Source organism: Salvelinus alpinus, unplaced genomic scaffold (genome assembly GCF_045679555.1).
Source record: "Salvelinus alpinus unplaced genomic scaffold, SLU_Salpinus.1 scaffold_40, whole genome shotgun sequence".
Taxonomy (NCBI): Eukaryota; Metazoa; Chordata; class Actinopteri; order Salmoniformes; family Salmonidae; genus Salvelinus; species Salvelinus alpinus.
Window position 1 is genome coordinate 2551502 of NW_027255981.1, and position 19046 is coordinate 2570547.

Below are 19046 nucleotides of genomic sequence, written 5' to 3' on the forward strand. Positions count from 1 at the left end.
TACCCCCATCTCCATTAACTACATCACACCAGCCCAGACTCACTAGAACACACCCCCAACTCTATTAACTACATCACACGTGCCCAGACCCACTAGAACACATCTCCATCTCCATTAACTACATCACACCTGCCCAGACCCACTAGAACACACCTCCATCTCCAATAACTACATCACACCAGCCCAGACCCACTAGAACACACCTCCATCTCCATTAACTACATCACACCTGCCCAGACCCACTAGAACACACCTCCATCTCCATTAACTACATCACACCTGCCCAGACCCACTAGAACACACCTCCATCTCCATTAACTACATCACACCTGCCCAGACCCACTAGAACACACCTCCATCTCCATTAACTACATCACACCTGCCCAGACCCACTAGAACACACCTCCATCTCCAATAACTACATCACACCAGCCCAGACCCACTAGAACACACCTCCATCTCCATTAACTACATCACACCTGCCCAGACCCACTAGAACACACCTCCATCTCCATTAACTACATCACACCTGCCCAGACCCACTAGAACACACCCCCATCTCCATTAACTACATCACACCTGCCCAGACCCACTAGAACACACCCCCATCTCCATTAACTACATCACACCTGCCCAGACCCACTAGAACACACCTCCATCTCCATTAACTACATCACACCTGCCCAGACCCACTAGAACACACCTCCATCTCCATTAACTACATCACACCTGCCCAGACCCACTAGAACACACCTCCATCTCCAATAACTACATCACACCAGCCCAGACCCACTAGAACACACCTCCATCTCCATTAACTACATCACACCTGCCCAGACCCACTAGAACACACCTCCATCTCCATTAACTACATCACACCTGCCCAGACCCACTAGAACACACCTCCATCTCCATTAACTACATCACACCTGTCCAGACCCACTAGAACACACCTCCATCTCCATTAACTACATCACACCTGCCCAGACCCACTAGAACACACCTCCATCTCCATTAACTACATCACACCTGCCCAGACCCACTAGAACACACCCCCATCTCAAGCGCCCGCATCAGCACCATTTTATTTCTCTCCGTCACTTTAAACTTTTAGATAATAAAGCATTTGACCTTTCTTTTGAATTAACAACAGAGGATTGGTTGATTTCCAGGTTTTAATTAAGTATAATATTTAAGATGATTGACGAGAAAAGTATCGTCCAACTCTGGGGTATCTCACTGCACCCTCAAATGCCATGTTTTGAAATATACAGACAGACGGATTAAAAGTAATTTTACATTGTATAATTGTACTTCTGACAGCCAACTTTCTAACTCCGCCCATAACTTTATGACACCATAACATTCCCAGAAGGATTATTGAGTCATTGTTAGTTTTACACTGAAGACATGACTCTGCCGTTGTGCTGTAGAATTTGTGAATTTTGTCTCTTGTATAATAAGGGATTATCATTTGTCCCAACATCACAGGCCACAGACTTTGATAAAGACTTCCAAAAGTGTTTCCGCAGTTTAAGATCAACTGAGTTTTTTAAATGGGGTTTCTCCCTGTGCACCTGCCAATGTAAATCCTTTGAACGAGATAAGTTACCAGACAGGACATATTGCTAATGTTCTTCCCATTAAAAACCTCAATGAAAATTAACTTGTGGGCGGTGGTGGTTTTTCCTAGAGTTTTTCCTAGCCACCGTGCTTCTACACCTGCATTTTTTGCTGTTTGGGGTTTTAGGCTGGGTTTCTGTACAGCACTTTGAGATATCAGCTTATGCACGAAGAGCTAAATAAATACATTTGATTTGATTTGATTTGGTGATGACGTCCTATTGGATGACGTCGTCCATCGGGATTCCCCCAAAAAGAAGACGCTCTGGATTGATCACTGGAGTCAGATGTGAAGGAGGAGGTTGATCATCAGGAGTCAGATGTGAAGGAGGAGGTTGTTCATCAGGAATCAGATGTGAAGGAGGAGGTTGATCATCAGGAGTCAGATGTGAAGGAGGAGGTTGATCATCAGGAGTCAGATGTGAAGGACGAGGTTGTTCATCAGGAATCAGATGTGAAGGAGGAGGTTGATCATCAGGAGTCAGATGTGAAGGAGGAGGTTGATCATCAGGAGTCAGATGTGAAGGAGGAGGTTGATCATCATGAGTCAGATGTGAAGGAGGAGGTTGATCATCAGGAGATGTGAAGGAGGTGGTTGAGCATCAGGAGATGTGAAGGAGGAGGTTGATCATCAGGAGTCAGATGTGTAGGAGGAGGTTGATCATCAGTGAACCTCAAGGATTGTGGCTGGGCTGGCGTATCCACTTCCAGCTGGGTCATATATTTTGATACATTGAATGTTGATACTGTGAAACTATGTAATATATTTGCACCTCCTGTTTCATGAAGTGATATCACTAAGTACTGCCCCTATATATACAGCGCATTCGGAAAGCATTCAGACCCCTTCACTTTTTCCACATTTTGTTACGTTACAGCCTTATTCTAAAATTGATTCAATCATTTTTTCCCCTCATCAATCTACACAATACCCAACAATGACATCACAATACCCCATAAGACATCACATTGCCCATAATGACAAAGCAAAAACAGGTAAATTAATGAAAAAATTAGATTTTCTTTAAAAAACAAGGACATTTCAAAGTGACCCCAAACTTTTGAATGGTAGTGTACATCTACATGATGTACTGTTACACCATGTAGGAGCCGTATAGACCTAGTCTGTTCATTATATACATCTACATGATGTATTGTTACACCATGTAGGAGCAGTATAGACCTAGTCTGTTCAATTCAGACTAGGTCTATACTCAACAGCTCAGACACAAGAGGTATGTGGCAGGGTCTACAGTCAATCACGGATTACAAAAAGAAAACCAGCCCCGTCGCGGACCAGGATGTCTTGCTCCCAGACAGGCTAAATAACTTTTTTGCTCGCTTTGAGGACAATACAGTGCCACTGACACGGCCCGCTACCAAAACCTGCGGGCTCTCCTTCACTGCAGCCGAGGTGAGTAAAACATTTAAACGTGTTAACCCTCGCAAGGCTGCAGGCCCAGACGGCATTCCCAGCCGCGTCCTCAGAGCATGCGCAGACCAGCTGGCTGGTGTGTTTACGGACATATTCAATCAATCCTTATCCCAGTCTGCTGTTCCCACATGCTTCAAGAGGGCCACCATTGTTCCTGTTCCCAAGAAAGCTAAGGTAACTGAGCTAAACGACTACCGCCCCGTAGCACTCACTTCCATCATCATGAAGTGCTTTGAGAGACTAGTCAAGGACCATATCACCTCCACCCTACCGGACACCCTAGACCCACTCCAATTTGCTTACCGACCCAATAGGTCCACAGACGACGCAATCGCAACCACACTGCACACTGCCCTAACCCATCTGGACAAGAGGAATACCTATGTGAGAATGCTGTTCATCGACTACAGCTCAGCATTTAACACCATAGTACCCTCCAAACTCGTCATCAAGCTCGAGACCCTGGGTCTCGACCCCGCCCTGTGCAACTGGGTCCTGGACTTCCTGACGGGCCGCCCCCAGGTGGTGAGGGTAGGTAACAACATCTCCACCCCGCTGATCCTCAACACTGGGGCCCCACAAGGGTGCGTTCTGAGCCCTCTCCTGTACTCCCTGTTCACCCACGACTGCGTGGCCATGCACGCCTCCAACTCAATCATCAAGTTTGCGGATGACACTACAGTGGTAGGCTTGATTACCAACAACGACGAGACGGCCTACAGGGAGGAGGTGAGGGCCCTCGGAGTGTGGTGTCAGGAAAATAACCTCACACTCAACGTCAACAAAACAAAGGAGATGATTGTGGACTTCAGGAAACAGCAGAGGGAGCACCCCCCTATCCACATCAACGGGTCAGTAGTGGAGAAGGTGGAAAGTTTTAAGTTCCTCGGTGTACACATCACGGACAAACTGAATTGGTCCACCCACACAGACAACCTCAGGACGCTGAAGAAATTCGGATTGTCACCAAAAGCACACAAACTTCTACAGATGCACAATCGAGAGCATCCTGTCGGGCTGTATCACCGCCTGGTACGGCAACTGCTCCGCCCACAACCGTAAGGCTCTCCAGAGGGTAGTGAGGTCTGCAGAACGCATCACCGGGGGCAAACTACCTGCCCTCCAGGACACCTACACCACCCAATGTCACAGGAAGGCCATAAAGATCATCAAGGACAACAACCACCCAAGCCACTGCCTGTTCACCCCGCTATCATCCAGAAGGCGAGGTCAGTACAGGTGCATCAAAGCAGGGACCGAGAGACTGAAAAACAGCTTCTATCTCAAGGCCATCAGACTGTTAAACAGCCACCACTAACATTTAGCGGCCGCTGCCAACATACTGACCCAACTCCAGCCACTTTAATAATGGGAATTGATGGAAATTATGTAAAAATGTACCACTAGCCACTTTAAACAATGCCACTTAATATAATGTTTACATACCCTACATTACTCATCTCATATGTATATGTATATACTGTACTCTATATCATCTACTGCATCTTGCCATCTTTATGTAATACATGTATCACTAGCCACTTTAAACTATGCCACTTTATGTTTACATACCCTACATTACTCATCTCATATGTATATACTGTACTCTATACCATCTACTGCATCTTGCCTTTGCCGTTCTGTACCATCACTCATTCATATATCTTTATGTACATATTCTTTATCCCTTTACACTTGTGTGTATAAGGTAGTAGTTGTGGAATTGTTAGGTTAGATTACTTGTTGGTTATTACTGCATTGTCGGAACTAGAAGCACAAGCATTTCACTACACTCGCATTAACATCTGCTAACCATGTGTATGTGACAAATAAAATTTGATTTGATTTGATCTATATGATGTATTGTTACACCATGTAGGAGCAGTATAGACCTACAGTAGCTAGCTAATTATTTAGATTTAGTTTGACTTAATGAAACTGCCTTAAAAATGTGCTGTAGTAAACATTTTTTTTATTCACATCAATCAATCAACACATTCCTGTCTTTGTATGTCTCAATATAATGGTATTATTTAATGAAATCCATTTACAATAATCTTTGTCTGAAAATAAAATATATTCCTCAACTGCGTTTCCCCTCCAGGCAGCAGACGGCGATGTGCGTCTTTCAGGCGATGCTGCCAGCGTGACGTATAATCTAGTGGACGGTTCTTCAGAAACAGCAAGTCAACCACCTCGGTAGCTTGCTAGCCAACATAGCCGAACGATTCAAGCTATTTATACGCTTTCGGTGTATATTAGCTACTGTGTTTTAGACACACTTCTGTCGTATCTACTTGTTAACCTATATAATTTAATATTACGTTATTTTTTATTAGTCAGCTATAGTAGCTGGCTGGTTAAGTTAGTACTAGCCTAGTCGCTAATGATAGCTAGCTAGCTAACATCCCCGACCATGAGCTCACTAAACTACTCCCCTCTTGTTAAAGAAGAGGCAGTCTGCTGGACGGAGAAAGAAGCTCTGGGGCTGAACATTGTCGTGAAAGAGGAGAAGGAAGAAGAGGATGTCACAGTAAAACAAGAAGTAGAGAGTGAGGCTGTTACAGTGAAAGAAGAAGAGAAAGACGTTTCAGTGAAAGAAGAGGAAGACGCTTTCAGAGTGAAAGAGGAGGAGGATTTTACAGTGAAAGAAGAGGAGGAAGGGAAAGAGGAGGATGCAGTTTTTGGAGTGAAGAAGGAAGGGGAGATTACTGTCACATTGAAAGATGAAGAGGAGGAAATAAAAGATCTGATTAACACCAGTAAGTACCGCCTTAAATTTGTTTTTAACTTTGGATATTCGGAGTTGGCTCGTCAATACCTCTTCAACGGAGGGACCTAGGATGATGACTGATATGTCTAGAATCAGACGACGTAGAGAGCAAGCTACCCCTTGTTTTCTCTGTTCCGTTTCCAAAAAGTGACTTAACATATATATTTGAGAGGGGTCTATCTGCCGACCGCAGACTGGGGGACACTGCATGTAGTGATTTTCATGTAGTGATGTTTTACTACACACCGTGCCCCCCAATAGTGCCATGTGAGAGTTGGGTTGGCTACACCAAAGATTATGGATATACTGACAAGATGTCTCTCCGCCCTAACAAGGGGAGTAGTTGTCCACAAAGCGGCACTGCGGGTTGTCTAGCTCCCGCCTATCCTTTCTTTGGATTGGTGGATTAATCTTATTATTGTAATCTATTGTTTATATTCTATGAGGGTTGTTGGCGTCAACCGCCTGTATTCAACGGAGAGAGATGCTAAGCTATTAGCATGAATATGCATAGCGATCTGGAGACAATTCCTATAGTGTTTTTATCAAAGTTGTCGGTATGTCACGTGTCCACATAACAACTTAATCATTACGAAACTTCTGTTAGATCAAGTAAACCTCACGTAGCAAATAAGCCATTCATTTTGTTGTTGACCAAATTTGACACTTTCCACATTGGGTTGATAATTGTTTCCACGTGGATACAACCTACTGTAACCTACTGGCATGACCTAGTTACAACCTACTGTAGCCTACTGGCATGACCTAGAGAGTTACAATCTACTGTAGCCTACTGGCATGACCTAGAGAGATACAGCCTACTGTAGCCTACTGGCATGACCTAGAGAGTTACAACCTACTGTAACCTACTGGCATGACCGAGAGAGTTACAACCTACTGTAGCCTACTGGCATGACCTAGAGAGATACAACCTACTGTAACCTACTGGCATGACCTGGAGAGATACAACCTACTGTAACCTACTGGCATGACCTAGAGAGTTACAACCTACTGTAGCCTACTGGTATGACCTAGAGAGTTACAACCTACTCTAGCCTACTGGCATGACCTAGAGAGATACAACCTACTGTAACCTACTGGCATGACCTAGAGAGTTACAACCTACTGTAGCCTACTGGCATGACCTAGAGAGATACAACCTACTGTAACCTACTGGCATGACCTAGAGAGTTACAACCTACTCTAGCCTACTGGCATGACCTAGAGAGATACAACCTACTGTAGCCTACTGGCATGACCTAGAGAGATACAACCTACTGTAGCCTACTGGCATGACCTAGAGAGTTACAACCTACTCTAGCCTACTGGCATGACCTAGAGAGATACAACCTACTGTAGCCTACTGGCATGACCTAGAGAGATACAACCTACTGTAACCTACTGGCATGACCTAGATAGTTACAACCTACTGTAGCCTACTGGCATGACCTAGAGAGATACAACCTACTGTAACCTACTGGCATGACCTAGAGAGATACAACCTACTGTAACCTACTGGCATGACCTAGAGAGATACAACCTACTGTAACCTACTGGCATGACCTAGAGAGATACAACCTACTGTAGCTTACTGGCATGACCTAGAGAGTTCCAACCTACTGTAACCTACTGGCATGACCTAGAGACGTACAAGCTACTGTAGACTACTGGCATGGCCTAGAGAGTTACAACCTACTGTAGCCTACTGGCATGACCTAGAGAGATACAACCTACTGTAACCTACTGGCATGACCTAGAGAGATACAACCTACTGTAACCTACTGGCATGACCTAGAGAGATACAACCTACTGTAGCCTACTGGCATGACCTAGAGAGAGACAACCTACTGTAACCTACTGGCATGACCTAGAGAGATACAACCTACTGTAACCTACTGGCATGACCTAGAGAGTTACAACCTACTGTAGCCTACTGGCATGACCTAGAGAGATACAACCTACTGTAGCCTACTGGCATGACCTAGAGAGATACAACCTACTGTAGCCTACTGGCATGACCTAGAGAGATACAACCTACTGTAACCTACTGGCATGACCTAGAGAGATACAACCTACTGTAACCTACTGGCATGTCCTACAGGGATACAACCACTTGTATGCATGCATTTCTAAACTTTTTTCTCTCACTTTTATGGGGTATTGTGATGTCATTATGGGGTATTGTGATGTCATTATGTCTGAAGATTGATCATTAAAAAAAAATCTAATCCATAAGGCTGTACTGTAACAAAATGTGGAAACAGGGAAGGGGTCTGAATGCATGTATGTTGTATGTTCTAGGGGTGTCCCAGATTTAAAAAAATATATATATATTTTCTTTCTACCAATTGATTGGTTGAAATGTTATGACGTGTATTTTTCCATATAGACATGAATGTGTTTAATCAAATGAACTGTTTGTGTTGAATCAAATCAACTGTTTGTGTTGAATCAAATCAACTGTTTGTGTTGAATCAAATCAACTGTTTGTGTTGAATCAAATCAACTGTTTGTGTGGAATCAAATCAACTGTATGTGTGGAATCAAATCAACTGTATGTGTGGAATCAAATCAACTGTATGTGTTGAATCAAATCAACTGTATGTGTTGAATCTAATCAACTGTATGTGTTGAATCTAATCAACTGTTTGTTCGGAACTTGAACTGAACTGATGCTTCAAGCGTTTGATTAAATAATTAACACAAATGACTTGAGGAAGCCAGAGATCAATATAACCAGAAGGAAATAACCAACCGACCTGCTGCTGGCCTTCCTAAATTCTGACGTTATGCTCATGAAGTTTCTGGTAAAATCTGCAAACTTTTTCCATTTCCATTTAGAGTGCCAATTTATCTGACTATTTCTATCGATCTGCGTGCCAGTTATGAACGAGTTACAACACCTGTTTGGCCCCGCCACTTCCTGGGTTGGTGAAGTGCGGTATTAAATTTAAGGAATAAATCCGAGTCTCACGCTCATCACCTGTGGAAGGCGGGGCTTCCAGCGATGCGTGGATTTAATAGTATGTTGTACCTAGTTTCCCCCCTTCAGGGAACAGTAGTTATAGTCATAACTATGTGGATTTAATAGTATGTTGAATCTAGTTTCCTTCCTTCAGGGAACAGTAGTTATAGTCATAACGTGGATTTAATAGTATGTTGAACCTAGTTTCCCTCCTTCAGGGAACAGTAGTTATAGTCATAACGTTACGCTTGTCATATGATGAACTTCAACTTAAATACTGGATCTTGCTGTCGGACAGTTTTTTTGTATTCTGAAATGCACTCGAACTACGTATCATTTAGTGGTTCCTTATGTTACGCTGGGAAAACAGTTTTCATTGACACAGAAATCCTAAATAATTTCAGAGTTTGCTAAATCAAATGGTTGTAACCGAGAGTCACCTTTATTGACAACACCCAAATGGATACTGGCATTAATGCGGTTCTTCAATAATTACACATAATTCTTAATACTGTAGCTGTTTAGTTACAGTCACATGTTCAACTATCATCAGCTGATCCAGGAAATCATTTTCTGAATGACAGTATCATGACAAACATCACGACATGCAACAACAACCAAAGTGTTTCTTCATTCATTACTCTGGTAAAGACAGTTATGCCGTGATCCACGTTGGATCCAACATCCCTAACAAATTGATGTTTATAATGTTATTGTCTGCTTGATTTCCAGTAGGGTCTTGTTAGTCTGTTTGGAAATGGAGATACTTAGCTCATAATGTGTAGAGAACTGTTCCTTGATGGATAGGCTATTGTACAACACACAGAGCTATTGTCCTTTATTCAGGACATTTAGAATGACAACACATTACAGAGTAGTCTAGTGGGATTATTCACAAAATTATCTGGTTATGAAATGTCATGGCAGACATTTTAGTTTCCATGTTTCACCTGAAATATTAAATGATTTATAATCCTAGGTCTGTTGTTATTAAGGAAAGTTATGAGTCCTACAGTAGGTCTACGTTACTGTTTGGTGAAGTTATGGCTGATGTTAAAGCTAGCCAAAGAGCATTTTACTGGTTAAGTGTTTTTTAAGTATATAGCAGTTGATTTGCGACAAAAACACAAACATACACAAACATATTAACCAGGACATTCAAGCGAGCCTTACAATTATAATCCAAAAGTAGTGTGAAATGCACTCATAAGCAACCTGGAAAATTGAGGTTATTTTTGCTGTCAGCCTATGAGAACTCCCCTGAGTTTTCCCCCACATTGGTGAATTAGGGAATAGACATAGAACTTAATGTGAGTTTCCTTGAGTAGCATCCTGATCTTGCGCTGATAGTGCGCTGTAATATTCAGAATACATTGTGAAAAACTAAAATCTTTGCTCACCATTTTTGCTCCAGGCAGATATACTACATCCATAACTGTCGGTTTCCTCATTAGCAGGGAGGTGTTTCTGCATTCAAATTTTTTGTGCATTGCCCTCGTGCTGCAATTTTAGCAAACACAGAAAAGGGCCTACATTGGAGACCAATAGTTGTCTGGCACACTGCTTAGGATTTCAACAACTTGAATAACTTATTTCTAGTTACCACTAATGTGAAAACAAGACAAAATATGACTTGTTGCTAACTTGACTGTCTTAATTGTCAAATAATTTAACAGACGTCAATTGTTGTACAACTTCATGGGTATGCTCTGGGCATCATCTTTTACCTCAAATTAACAGTGGATTTCTGCTGTTGTTGGCCTTTAACCAGCTGTCTGACTTTGTCATTCACACAGGAGAGAGACGGGACTATCGTGGATCCTCTGGGATGTCTCAACAGCATCATGATGCTGACGAGGCAGAGAAGAGTCTTTCCAGATCAGAACTCCTCAAGAAACACCAGCAGAGACCCACAGGGAAGAAATCTCACTGCTGCTCTTACTGTGGGATAAGATTAAACTCTTCACTAGACCTTAAAATACATCAAAGAATTCACACTGGAGAGAAACCTCATGGCTGTGATCAATGTGGGAAGAGTTTTACTGAGTCAAGCTGTCTCACTATACATCAGAGAATACACACAGGAGAGAAATCATACAGCTGTGATCAATGTGGAAAGGGTTTCGGTACATCTCGCTATCTAACTATACACCAGAGAACACACACAGGAGAGAAGCCTTATATCTGTGATCAATGTGGGAAGAGTTTTACTCTGCTAAACAGCCTGATAGTACACCAGCGGACACACACAGGAGAGAAACCTTTTAGCTGTGATCAATGTGGGAAGAGTTTTACTACATCTAGCTATCTAACTATACACCAGAGAACACACACAGGAGAGAAACGATATAGCTGTGATCAATGTGGAAAGGGTTTCGGTACATCTGGCTGTCTGACAAAACACCAGAGAACACACACAGGAGAGAAACCTTATAGCTGTGGTCAATGTGGAAAGAGTTTTACTCAGTCAACCAGCCTGACGTCACACCAGAGAACACACACAGGAGAGAAAGCTTATAGCTGTGATCAATGTGGGAAGAGTTTTGGTACATCTGGCCGTCTGGCAACACACCGGAGAACACACACAGGAGAGAAACCTTATAGCTGTGATCAATGTGGGAAGAGTTTTGGTACATCTGGCAGTCTGGCAACACACCGGAGAACACACACAGGAGAGAAAGCTTATAGCTGTGATCAATGTGGGAAGAGTTTTGGGACATCTGGCTGTCTGACAAAACACCGGAGAACACACACAGGAGAGAAGCCTTATAGCTGTACTCAATGTGGGAAGAGTTTTACTCATTCAACCAGCCTGAAATTACACCAGAGAACACACACAGGAGAGAAATCTTATAGCTGTAATCAATGTGGGAAGAGTTTTTCTTCATCTGGCCTTCTGACTGTACACCAGAGAATACACATAGGAGAGAAACCTTATAGCTGTGATCAATGTGGGAGAAGTTTTACTCAGCTAAGCAGCCTGGTATCTCACCAGAGAACACACACAGGAGAGAAACCTCATAGCTGTAATCAATGTGGGATGAGATACTCTGATAAAAGATCTCTGACTAAACATCAGAAAATACATGGTGTTTCATGATATCAATGAAATAATGTAGAATGTTTTTAATATTGTGGAAGTATTTTAGTCACGTCACAATATAGAATGTTTTAACATTGTAGTAGGAGTATGTTAATGATGTCACAATGTAGAATGATTTAACATTGTAGTAGGAGTATTTTAATGATGTCACAATGTAGAACCCTAAACGTTTGCTCTGAATTGAAAGAGTACTATTTATGAGATTTAACAAAAAGTGACTAACAAAAAAAGAGTTTTGATTCAAGTTGGTGACCCACTTGAATCAAAATGCAATACTTCAAAATGTTTAGGTTCTCAATATATCCCAAACTGTTTGTACATATTGGTTATTGATTTGGACACGTTAAAACTGTGTTTTGACATTGCGCTATTCCCATTTAGCCAAATGTCATTGAAAAGACGTTGAAAATACACTATTCCTGACGTCTAATATACGTTTGGTTGAAAGTGAAAGTTCAAAAGGTGTATTTTCGGGTAGTTTTTCAATGACTTAACTTAATTTCAAGGTACTTGCAGCCTATACACATGGACGCAGTACAATAAATTGGTCTATAATCAATTTTATTAACAATCTTACATCACTCCAGAATTTCTTGACAACATTCAAATGCTAATTGTCTTTATTCCACTACTGAAGAAGCATGCCTCAAATCACCTCATATTTCAAACATTCAGCCTGACAAAAGATACGTTTTATTATTCCATGCCTCACCCTTAAGTGAAGTATTGCCAATACATATTAACAAAGGGGTGAACAATTGGTTTTTATTTACAATTCATGTAACATTTAGTAATCATAATTATTTATGCAACCAACTGACAATTTTTGGGTACAATTAAATTGAAATTGTTATCCTGCTTTTAGAATATCAGGGATCATTCTCAGAAGACCAACCCAAATGTACTAGAGCATGACATTGGGGACTGGGCCCCGATCCAACAACATGCCTATCGAGATATTGCAGGAGTTTGCTCTTGAAATCAGACATGACTAATACAATTTGAGTTCCAAGGGGATGAGAGTTCTAGAAGTTAGTGAGTGTTAGGATTCTATAGAAAGAAAAAAGAGAAAAAAATTATATGATTGTATATTATTATTTAGAAGTATGTGTTTTTTCTTGTTTTTAAATGTTGACAGCCAGTAGACACCATGTTTATATTGTAAAAGGTGAAGCATTGTAGTTGATTATAATGTGAAATGGAAGTTGTTTTCTGTTGGTTGTAAGCAAACTTGTCCAACAAAAATATAGGATATATTTGTTGTCTTAAGGGGGAAGGCGTTACAGGCTTTGGTTTTTCCATTTATGTTTTGAGGTTGGACTTTATCACGTATAGCTCGTTAACATGTAGGACGTACTGATTGGTGTCACCTCGTTAGTCAGTATGTGTTACACCTGTGCTGGCTTGTCCATCTTCGTTAGTGGGAAGGTGTTTCACCTGAGCTGGTCCAGGTTCTATTTAAGAGTGTCTGGCCCAGTGCTCCAGTTGTCTTGATAGATGTGGAGAGTCAACACCTTTAGTTGCTCCTCCTTTTTGGTTTGCTTCCTGTTTGTGGGTTTTTCTTTTGTTTGCTTCATCTTGGGCAGATTTAGTGGGTCTCATGGTGGGTGTCTTTTAGGTCCCAGTTGTTGTTACTTGTCAATTTTCAGTGGACACCCCCATAGTGTCTTTCAGAGCCCCTCCTAAAAAACAAGCTTATATTTTGGGTTGGATATTGCATCCAATTAATATTTGAATCAATGGCATTTCCTTAGAATGTTCATTAGTCTTTCAGTTGTTAGTCTTCTGTTTGATGTGTACTAAATATTTCTGTTTATTTTCATTGGTTTTTCCTGTGAAGCCATTGTGTTGCATCATGTCTGAAATGTGCTGTATAAATAAAGCTTGATTTGATTTCAACAAATGAACCCAATGATGAACCCAATGACCAATCAACAGACTCTTGGTCCCTCTTAGTATGAAAAACAGTATCACTTTTCCAGCCTGCTGAAGGCGTGGTGGAGTGGTAAACACCACCCCCGGCTCTACCGGGGGCTTGAGGTGGTCTCCCACAGCTCTGCTTATGTTTTTTATTTTTTTTATTTATTTAACCGTTATTTTACCAGGTAAGTTGACTGAGAACACGTTCTCATTTGCAGCAACGACCTGGGGAATAGTTACAGGGGAGAGGAGGGGGATGAATGAGCCAATTGTAAACTGGGGATTATTAGGTGACCGTGATGGTTGAGGGCCAGATTGGGAATTTAGCCAGGACACCGGGGTTAACACCCCTACTCTTACGATAAGTGCCATGGGATCTTTAATGACCTCAGAGAGTCAGGACACCCGTTTAACGTCCCATCCGAAAGACGGCACCCTACACAGAGCAGTGTCCCCAATCACTGCCCTGGGGCATTGGGATCTTTGTTTAGACCAGAAGAAAGAGTGCCTCCTACTGGCCCTCCAACACCACTTCCAGCAGCACCTGGTCTCCCATCCAGGGACTGACCAGGACCAACCCTGCTTAGCTTCAGAAGCAAGCCAGCAGTGGTATGCAGGGTGGTATGCTGCTGGCTGTTCTGTGGCCTTGCCGTTCCCTTTCTTGACTGTCCCTGCAACACAGAAACACATTTAGTCATATTAAATAAAACACTCAAAGTAATGGATGTGGAGCATCTACAGCCTCAGTTACACCTGGCACCTAAATGTGACTTGTGTCATCTGATCACTCCAAGCTGCATTAGGTCTGGATGCACAAAAGTCACGATGTGCTGCATTAGGTTTAGATCTGCCAGGATGGGCATTGTGTTCGGAATTTGAGTCTGGCCTTCGAATATGCATAAGCAATGTAAAGAGATGGGGTGAATGAGTGGGGAAAAGTACATTTGACACAAATTACCTTCATAATATCAAAGAACAAATGCATGTGCCTGAGGGGAAATTAACTTTCATACAGCCAAAAGGGGTGAGAAATTACACCAATATCAGTGGACAATTTGCACTAATGTAAAGTAACATGGATGATGGAACATATTCCCTTTTGCTTATGTGATGAACCACTAAGGGGACATAAATATTTGCCATCTAAACCATGTGTGACCTCTCACCTCTGGCTGTAGAAGTGTTCTTCCTAACCAGTCCCTCAACAGCTCTCTGACCGAGCGCCACCCTCACTGGGTCTTCAGAGGAGAGGACGGCTGAGGAGGGATGGAAGGATGAATGGATCAGTCAGTCAATAAAGTGTAGAGCTGCTGTCTATGCTGTCTGACAAAATCACTATTTTAGTAGTTCATTAAAGTAAATAAGGCTTTATGACTGCTGAATACTGTCGTGGAAAATCAGTTCAAAACATAACACTTACAAGAACTTGTAAACTCAATTCAGACTTTTTAATACAATGTATCACAAGCCAGGTTGGTCCGCGGATCACACCGTTTCCCAGAGCCCTGTCCCTTGTATTTATACACATACAGCATATGAGTCCATTCCATATGCACATTAATTTACTTCTCTTACGTCACCATTGTCTTTCATTTTCAGGCTTCCTGCTTGTTCATGCCCTATAACGCCTGTATCCGCTCTTGATTAGATTACAATGGTGCCAGGACCTTCTCAGTGTCCTAATATAAATATGCATTATGCCTATAGTCCATATTTTGGTCATTTGGCTGGCCCCCTCTTTTGTATGTCCCTCTGACCTTGGAATTTCCAGCTTGTCTATGCACTTATGGCCTTGCTTTATTTTCCTGTCCTCTACAATAGACAATGTACTTTAAGCTTACCTAAGCCTTTATAATGGCTTAGTTTCCTGTTTTTACCAGAATGGCAAATGCACTCACGTGTTGCCTTCTCCCTCTCATCCTTGCTCAATAGTGTGATATCTGTCTGGAGGCTGTTTTTATATGTCTAAGCATTTACTCCTACAATACCAACTATCAATCACTTAGATCATGTATTTTCAGGTAGAGATACATCCTTGGGACGTCCCTAGCCCATTGAAGTTGACATTTAAAATGGTTAAGGTTAGGGTTTAGGGTAGGGATGTCCCAAGGATCCCAGATAGCATTGACCATTGTGCATTCTTCTGTCTCTTTTACATTACATTTAAGTCATTTAGCAGACGCTCTTATCCAGAGCGACTTACAAATTGGAAAGTTCATACATATTCATCCTGGTCCCCCCGTGGGGAATGAACCCACAACCCTGGCGTTGCAAGCGCCATGCTCTACCAACTGAGCCACACGGGACCACAAATGTTTACATAGCAGGTGATGGGTTCTGACTTCTGTACTTTTAAATATTAAATATCCTTATTATGTGAAATTGAATGAAACAATAATGTATGTTGATGCTAATATGATGTACAATATTCCATGATGTTTCTATATGATAACTATAGAGTAATATATTTAATATGATGTACAATACTCCATGATGTTTCTATATGATAACAATAGCCTAATATGCCATATACCATTTTTTAACAGTTTCACTAATTAATTTTTATTAACTTAATTATTATGATTCAAGGTCAGTTCACGTAGCAGCAGCTGACTGCTCAGTTCAACGTCAGTTCACCGTCTCACCTCATACTGTATTGGAGCAGCAGCAGCGTACTGCCCAGTTCAACATCAGTTCACCGTCTCACCTCATACTGTATTGGAGCAGCAGCAGCTGACTGCCCAGTTCAACATCAGTTCACCGTCTCACCTCATACTGTATTGGAGCAGCAGCAGCTGACTGCCCAGTTCAACGTCAGTTCACCGTCTCACCTCATACTGTATTGGAGCAGCAGCAGCTGACTGCCCGGTTCAACGTCAGTTCACCGTCTCATCTCATACTGTATTGGAGCAGCAGCAGATGACTCCCCGGTTCAACATCAGTTCACCGTCTCACCTCATACTGTATTGGAGCAGCAGCAGCTGACTGCCCAGTTCAACATCAGTTCACCGTCTCACCTCATACTGTTTTGGAGCAGCAGCAGCTGACTTGATCTTTGATGCAAATCAGCATGTTTTGAATCAGAGAGTAAATAGAGCCGACTACAACTCTAAAAATGAAGGTTTCAACTGGAGTTGTTCTCAGATCCCATAAGAACCGTAGGGTTCTTGGTCAATGAAAAACAGCCCCAAAAGGTTCTTCAAATAACTTGTTAGAAGGTGGGTTCATCGAGGAACCTCCGTTGTTGCTGGACTTCTTCCGGGAACTTCGCAATTACAACTGAAAACGATGGTGACAAGTTTGGATGCGACAACAAGTTAAACAGGTTAAGTTTGGGTTGATGTTTGGCTCTGAATATGTCTCGAAATAATTTATATAATAATATAACATACTAATAATGAATAACGAAGACAATTATGGTTTTCTGTGAATAGCTTCCATAACGTTACGATAGTTAATTACCATAAATATTAGAAAGCCGTTTTTGACCGTCGGCGTTGTATGAGCTACAGTACAGTACCGTTATCTAGCTTGATAACGTTATGTCCTAACTAGGCACAACTAGGTTTGGATTATTTCCCTCAACTATATTCTTTCCAATATATTGTATATCGTTTCCATAAAGCCAACATGGCTTTACACTCATTAACGTAAGTTTCCAATCTAGAGCAGTTCTCACTTTTGTGATAATGAACTAGCTAACGTTAACTAACTAACTAACTAAGGACGGTGACCTGTCCAGACGAGATGTTACAACGAACTGAATCGTCAATGGAGGTCTTCCTCTTTATATAGCCTGCTACAGCATGCAATACTATTAACTCACAAGGGGGCATAACGTTGCATGTACAATATTATCCCATTTTGGAAACGTTACATGGACAATACTATCCCATTTTGGAAACGTTACATGGACAATACTATCCCATTTTGGAAACGTTACATGGACAATACTGTCCCATTTTGGAAACGTTACATGTACAATACTGTCCCATTTTGGAAACGTTACATGGACAATACTGTCCCATTTTGGAAACGTTATATGTACAATACTATCCCATTTTGGAAACGTGCCATAAAATGCCATTTATCTTTCAATATTTATTTAATATATATATGTTTTAATGCTTGTAAGACTATTCTTTGACACATTTTCTCTTCCTTTGAAATTCTTATAGGACAGAACATGGACACAATGCAATTGGGATCAAGAAAAAGGTACAGATATGTTGTAGGACAGCTGCATTTGAAGTGTACATTTAACCTACATAGCAGTCAATACAAACTGACATCTATTAGCATACAAATGTATGCTGTGTCCATGGAATGGTTTTTCAAATGAATCAAGTCCATGGAATGGATATAGACACAAATATAATTGAAGGACTAGCAGAGGTAGAGAGGCGAGGCAGGGGTGAGGACATCATCCTGCTATTTTGACAGTTCCTGAAGGACAATACAGAAGAGGTATTTGCTCTTATTCCTTTCTCTAATGTATTTTGTAATAAAATTAGCAAGTGTAGTAAGATCATTGCTTTACTTTACTAGGACTGGAGACCACAGCAGCGATTCTGTTCTACCTCTTCAATGAGGACCCGAGTGGCCTTTATGTCTGTGACAAGGTATGCCTATGCACCAATCATCTGTTTCTTCATAAACATAGGTGTGCATGCTGATATAAAACTACAGCTGAACATTTGTTATGTTCTTTGTTAATTGTATGTGTATTAATCTTTTCTTACTTTTGTTGACACAGATTTCACCGCTCTTCACTCCTTTACTGCACATCAGCGGAAATCCATTTCACCATGAGAGTGAAATCCGGCTGGCCTTTGATGGGGAGAACATCCACGCCCTCGAGGACGTCCCCATGGGACTTGGGGCTCTGAACATCATTGTTTTGTAAATATGAATTCACATTTGTGGTGCCACTAAATAAACAATGAATTATTTAAATCAATATTGTCAATATTATTATTAAAATATGTTTTTATAATGGAGGGAGGGTGGACAGGGAGTTAAAAAAAATGAACCCCAAAAGGTTCTTTGAGGAGCCATGATAAGGGGTTCGTCAAAGAACGTGTGGTTCCCCCACAGTTTCAATTTGAAGAACCCCTAAAGGATACTCCAGCAACCTTTACTTTTTAGAGTATATATTGATAAAAGTCACCTTGTCCGAGAGACACTTACATAGTTATACACAACCCAATTTGGGATGACTATTTTA

At 41.5% G+C, this 19046-nt stretch overlaps 2 protein-coding genes across 2 annotated transcripts in view; both read left to right on the forward strand.

Moving 5' to 3' along the window:
* The window catches only part of LOC139567014 (zinc finger protein 180-like), a 740647-nt gene that overhangs the window by 115772 nt on the left and 605829 nt on the right, over positions 1-19046 (forward strand). The gene's annotated exons all lie outside the window — the stretch shown is intronic.
* LOC139566995 (zinc finger protein ZFP2-like) lies at positions 5235-13802 on the forward strand. Its single transcript, XM_071388407.1, has 2 exons — positions 5235-5820; positions 10593-13802. The coding sequence occupies exons 1-2, from the start codon at positions 5475-5477 to the stop codon at positions 11894-11896; spliced, it is 1650 nt and encodes a 549-aa protein (XP_071244508.1). The 5' UTR covers positions 5235-5474; the 3' UTR covers positions 11897-13802.

Coding starts and splice junctions, on each gene's coding strand:
- LOC139566995 (XM_071388407.1), top strand. CDS start 5,475: ATGAGCTCACTAAACTACTCCCCTCTTGTTAAAGAAGAGGCAGTCTGC. Junction 5,821..10,592: donor AAAAGATCTGATTAACACCA/GTAAGTACCGCC, acceptor TCATTCACACAG/GAGAGAGACGGGACTATCGT.